Genomic DNA, 5,514 nt, shown 5'->3' on the forward strand with positions numbered 1-5,514 from the left:
ATACAATAAAGCTACTTAATACATGATTCAAGTAATGGTAGAGGTAATGTCACAAAATGGTGCATGATAATTGCCAAATGAATAGTACAGATAAGTGTGTGCCCTTCCCTTCTTTCCTCTTTTCGTCATTTGCATTTATATTTTCTCTAAGTTACATTGTAAGTTTTTCGATTTGCATATTGATTTACTTGCTGTTATGTGCTTAGCAGATTAAAAAACAGGCAAGGTTTGTTTTGGGGTTTTTTTTTGAAGATTTATTTATTTATTTTAGAGAGAGAGAGTGCATAAACGTGCATGGGTGAGGGGAGGGGCAGAGGGAGAGAATCTTCAAGCCGACTCTGCACTAAGCAGGGAGCCCGATGCAGGGCTACATCTCACAACCCATGAGATCATGACCTGAGCTGAAACAAAGAGTCGAACGCTCAACCGACCAAGCCACCCAGGAGCCCCCAGAGAAGGTTTTTACGCTGAAAGTTATATAAATCATTAGTCTATGATAACCTTTCATTTTATAAAGAAAGAAATTAAGTCCTAGAGGGATTTAATGATTTTTCCAGGGGGCATGCTGATCTATTAATAGTTGAAATGTCTAAGACTATAAGGGTATCCCCCTCACTTAACAACATTTTTTTGCATTACCAAAAAATAATGGCTATAATTAATGGCAAAATTCTATAATTCTATAGGTAGTGTCAAATAATAAACCATGGCTATAGAACAGTCCGACAATTACAGATCAATATGATACATACAAAGTTCAATCTTGTTCATTGTAATAGACAATGCATACTGAGTTCCTTCGGTCAGTGCCCCGTGTTCCAGTCTGCTCTTTGTCTAGGGTTTCTTTTTCTCCTTGAGGATTCTGTAATCCTGCTCTCTTTCTTTACCCTAAGCTACATCTGAACTACATTTTATCAGTCGGAATCTTTTCTAGACTTTAGAGCGCTATTTTATCAGTGCACTTCTTGGTTTTCTTTATCATGGATTTCTTCTGACGCTTAGAAGTGTGGTTAAGGGGTGCCTGGGTGGCTCAGTTGGTTAAGTGTCTGCCTTCGGCTCAGGTCATGATCTCAGGGTCCTGGGATCGAGCCCTGCATCGGGCTCCCTGCTTCTCTCTCTCCAGCTTCCCCTGCCTGTGCTCTCTCTCTCTGTCAAATAAATAAACAAAATCTTTATTAAAAAAAAAAAAGAAGTGTGGTTAAGAGCATGTCCTCTGGAAATCTTAAAAGTTAACTTTGTATGGTGACAGATGATAACAAGACTTACTGTGGTATTCATTTTGCAACATACACAAATATTGAATAGTTATGTTTACACGTGAAACCAATATAATACTATATGTCAATTATACTTCAATTAAAAAAAGTTTTTTAAGTAGGCTCCTTGCCCAGTGTGGAACTGCCCAATGTGGGGCTTGAACTCATGACCCTGAGATCAAGACCTGAGCTGAGATCAAGAGTTGAATGCTTAACCAACTGAGCCATGCAGGGGACCCCCCCAATTTTTTTTTTTTAAAGAGCATGTACTTTGGAACCAGACTGCCTGAGCTCATATTCCCAGCTCTACCGGTTATTAGCCATATGACTCTGGTTAATAGTCTTAACTTCTCTGTTACTCATTTTCTTCATCTGTAAAATGGGGATATTAATAGTTGTAAGGATTAAGTATGTTAACCTTTAAAAATAAAACTGCCAGTTATTTTATCAGGAAAATGAGTTTATTAGGGAGTAGAACATTGCAATTTGGGGACAAGTAAGCTATGGTGAAGCCACAGGCAAGCCCAGAGGACAAAGTAGAGGATCCCTCTCTTATAGAGGAAAGGGGGGAATTGGCAAGGACTGTTATAGTCCACTGGAGTAGACTGGGAGTTTGAAGTATAGTGGCTTTTCATTGGCTGAGTTGTGACAGTCTCTCATCAGCTGGGCTATTGCCAGGGGAGAGGAAACTGTCTTCTTCCTGCTGGGGTAGTAAGGTAGTAGCTAAGGTAGTAGCTGAAGTAGTATTAACTTGCAAGGTATGCCCCTTCCAACTGAGTCTGCTATTGACCACCAGTGGTAGGGTATGAGGGTTCCCCTGCTGGCTTCCCAATCCCATTCTAAATGAGGTTTCCCTTCATTAATTTTCACAAGTAAAATAATATTATATATATATATATATATTTGCTGCTATTATTTTTAGTACCACAGTTGAGCATTGAACAACAGGGTTAGGGTGAGGAGTGCTGATTCCCCACCCTAGCTGAAAATTTGCATGTATGGGACACCTGGGTGGCTCAGTTGGTTAAATGACTGCCCTCAGCTCAGGTCATGATCCTGGGGTCCTGGGATCGAGTTTCACATCGGGCTCCCCCTGCTCTCCACGGAGCCTGCTTCTCCCTTTCCCTCTGCCTGCCATTCCCCCTGCTTGTGCTCTCTCTCTGTCAAATAAATAAATAAAATCTTTTAAAAAAGAGAAAATCTGCATTTAACTTCTAGCTCCTCAACGCTTAACTACTGATAGCCTACTGTTGACTAGAAGCCTTACCGATAACATCAATAGTTGATTAACACATATTTTGGATGTTATATGTACCATACGTGATATTCTTACCATAAAGTAAGTTAGAGAAAAGAAAATGTTATCAAGAAAATTATAAGGAAGAGAAAGTACACTACAGTACTATAAAAAAAATCTGTACAGAACAATGCAGTGGGCGAGGAGCAGTGTGGCCACTAGGCCACATGGACAGAAGCAGCCCAGGGACATGCGATGTCCCGCTCCCAGCCGGACACCAAGGCCCGACTCCATGCTTCTCAGGCCAGGCCGGAAGTGGGAGCCAGGCCACAGCAAGGCAGCCCTAGGGTGAGGTATTCTGTTGCCAGGAGCCTCGGAGGGAGTCCGAGTGAGCAGCCACTGTCAGAGCTCGTGCTGCCCCCATGGCCACCACCTCTGCAATTTCCAGTAACCCTGATGCCCTTGGTGGCCAGGCTGGACCTGAGTGATGGGTGGGAGTCTGAAAGGTGTTCCAGAAGTGGCAGAGGCTCACCATCGAGGGTGCCACCAAGCTGCTGCTGGATACCTTGGAATACCAGGCCCTGGTGAACCACATAGGAAGCTGCCACTATGGAGCAGTTCACTTTGAAGTTTGGACCTCAGAAGACTTGCACATCTTTGCAACTGCAGTATCTGCAAGAAGCAGAATACACCCTTCATGGTACTGGCTTCTCACTTCAAGCTCCTGAAGGAAGCTGAGAGCACAACCACATACACATTCAACAAGCACAAAGCGCAGCATGCCTTCTGTAAGAGATGTGGTGTGCAGAAATTGACACTCCCCACTCAAACCCTGGAGGATTTGGAATCATTCCACACTGCCTGGAGAAGGGCCCCACGTGGAGTGTGGACATTGAGAAATTCAGTGACAACGACTGGGGGAAAGCCACGAAAGAGCACAAGACCATCAGGAACATGTCTAAGGAGTATGCTACAACTGATGTCAAGGAACTGACTGTTTATGTTCTCTTCTAAGATTTTTATGATTTCAGGTTTCACATTTAAGTCTTTAATCCATTTTGAGTTTATTTTTGTGTATGGTGTTAAAAGGTGGTCCCGTTTCATTCTTTTGCATGCGGCCGGCGGTCCAGTTTTCCCACCACCATTTGTTGAAGAGACTGTCTTTTTCTCGTTAGATATTCATTCCTCCTGGGTTGAAGATTAATTGACCATATAAAGCATGGGTTTCTTTCTGGGCTTACTATTCTGTTTCATTAATCTATATGTCTATTTTTGTGCCAGTATTGCTTTGGTTGCTACAGTTTTGTAGTGTATCTTTATATCTAGAATTGTGATAGTTCCAGCTTCATTCTTCTTAAGATTGCTTTGGCTATTTGGGGTCTTTTTGTTTTATGGATTGTGTTGCTTAAACTGCAGTCGAAGTCACCTTATTCCTCATTTTGAAAGACTTAACTGATAAGTCTTCTGAAATGGTATTGTTTATGGAATAATCACTGCAAGTTGGTCTTGCCATAAACCATTTTTACTTTTTAAAGTCTTGAGAAGTTCACAAAAGCATAGAAAGGAAAACCACTTGAACTTTTTGAGGAGGAGTTCAAAGCTTCTTCAGAGTTTGCCAAGAACATCCTGCATCAGACCATGAGCTGTGCAGAGAATTTCAAGGGCTGATCTACCATATCCCTGGGAGCCTCCTGAGAATGACAGACATTCCGAAAGACCACATCAGCAAAAATACAATTCTTCAAAAAAATGTATCTTTGGTTTATTATAGCACAGCTTCCTGATGGCACGCAATTCACTGCAGTTGGCATTTGCTCAGCATTTCCAGGTGAATCCTGTGGAATGGAGAGGACTTCTACCCATAGCTCAGCTATTTCCTGCTTTCTTGAGTCTTTTTCATTCTGTATGCTCCATGTATTTCTTCTTCACTGCTAAATGGATGAAGTGGCACCTACTTCTACATGTTAAGCAAACTATTTTTTTAAAGACTTTATTTACTTGAGATAAAGAGGGCACGCGCGCATGCGCGCCCACGTGGGGGGGCACGCACGCGCATTCACATGCGCAGAAGGACAGGCAGGGGGAGGGGCAGAGGAATAAGCCGTCTCCCAGCTGAGCACGGAGCCTGATCCCAGGATCCTGAAATCATGAGCTGAGCTGAAGTCAGACGCTTGACTCACTGAGCCACCCAGGTGCCCCTACATGCTAAGCAAACTATTAATGAGGAAGATCAGATGGCCTATGTCTCTGAAAACAGCATAGGAGATACCAGGTAAGCAGGATAACGCGCACTCATGAGCACATACTTTATGGAATATGACACATTTGGGCTTGCAGTCCCTCTGTGCCACTTACTAGCTGGACGATCTCGGGCAAATGACTTACCATTTCTGAACTTTTGTTTTCTCATTTTCAAAATGGGTACAACAACAGTACTTATCTCATAAGGCTATTCTAAAAATCCGCTAAGATAATTCGTGCTAAATTCTCTTAGAGTGCCTGGCAGCTGGTGGCCCCATAGGGTAGTCTTAGTAAATTTATTGCTGTATGGTAAGGTCATGGAGTTAAAAACAAGGGCGTAGGTAATCCATTGTGCTGCGATGTTTATTTTCAATGAAATACTATTTGGTTGTAATCTGCTCCTTTAAGACTCTCCCCTGTTGGTGGGAGCAGCCAAAACTTTCAGATAAGGGGTCTGAAACTACATTCCCTCTTCGAGATGAGTTTCTGAATGACCCTTATCCTGCACACACACCAAGCTCTATCCCAGCCTTGAACTTTTCGGCCTCCTATTATCATTTCTTTGGTACCTTGGTGTTACCGCTTCTTTACCATCTGGCCCACTTTGTCTCCTGGATCCCTGCTCTCCTCCTCTCTCCCCCTTCTGGTTGCTGGAAATGATTTCCTGGGATCTATCCTTTCTGGCTAGGCCTCAGGATCCTCTCTTATTAACTGCCTGCCACAGTCAGTCCTGGTAAGTGCAGCCAAGCACTCTTGGTACCTGCCCTTTTTTGCATGGCT

At 43.0% G+C, this 5,514-nt stretch overlaps 1 protein-coding gene across 1 annotated transcript; it reads left to right on the plus strand.

Annotated features, from left to right (window-relative positions):
* Positions 1-2,748: 2,748 nt before the first annotated feature.
* On the plus strand, positions 2,749-3,507 carry LOC100482507 (centromere protein V-like). Its single transcript, XM_034649038.1, is given in 4 exon segments — positions 2,749-2,841; positions 3,009-3,147; positions 3,150-3,305; positions 3,308-3,507. Coding segments are annotated over 4 exon segments (588 nt in total).
* Positions 3,508-5,514: the final 2,007 nt, after the last annotated feature.

The sequence above is a fragment of the Ailuropoda melanoleuca genome, chromosome X (assembly GCF_002007445.2).
Source record: "Ailuropoda melanoleuca isolate Jingjing chromosome X, ASM200744v2, whole genome shotgun sequence".
In the NCBI taxonomy this organism is placed as follows: Eukaryota; Metazoa; Chordata; class Mammalia; order Carnivora; family Ursidae; genus Ailuropoda; species Ailuropoda melanoleuca.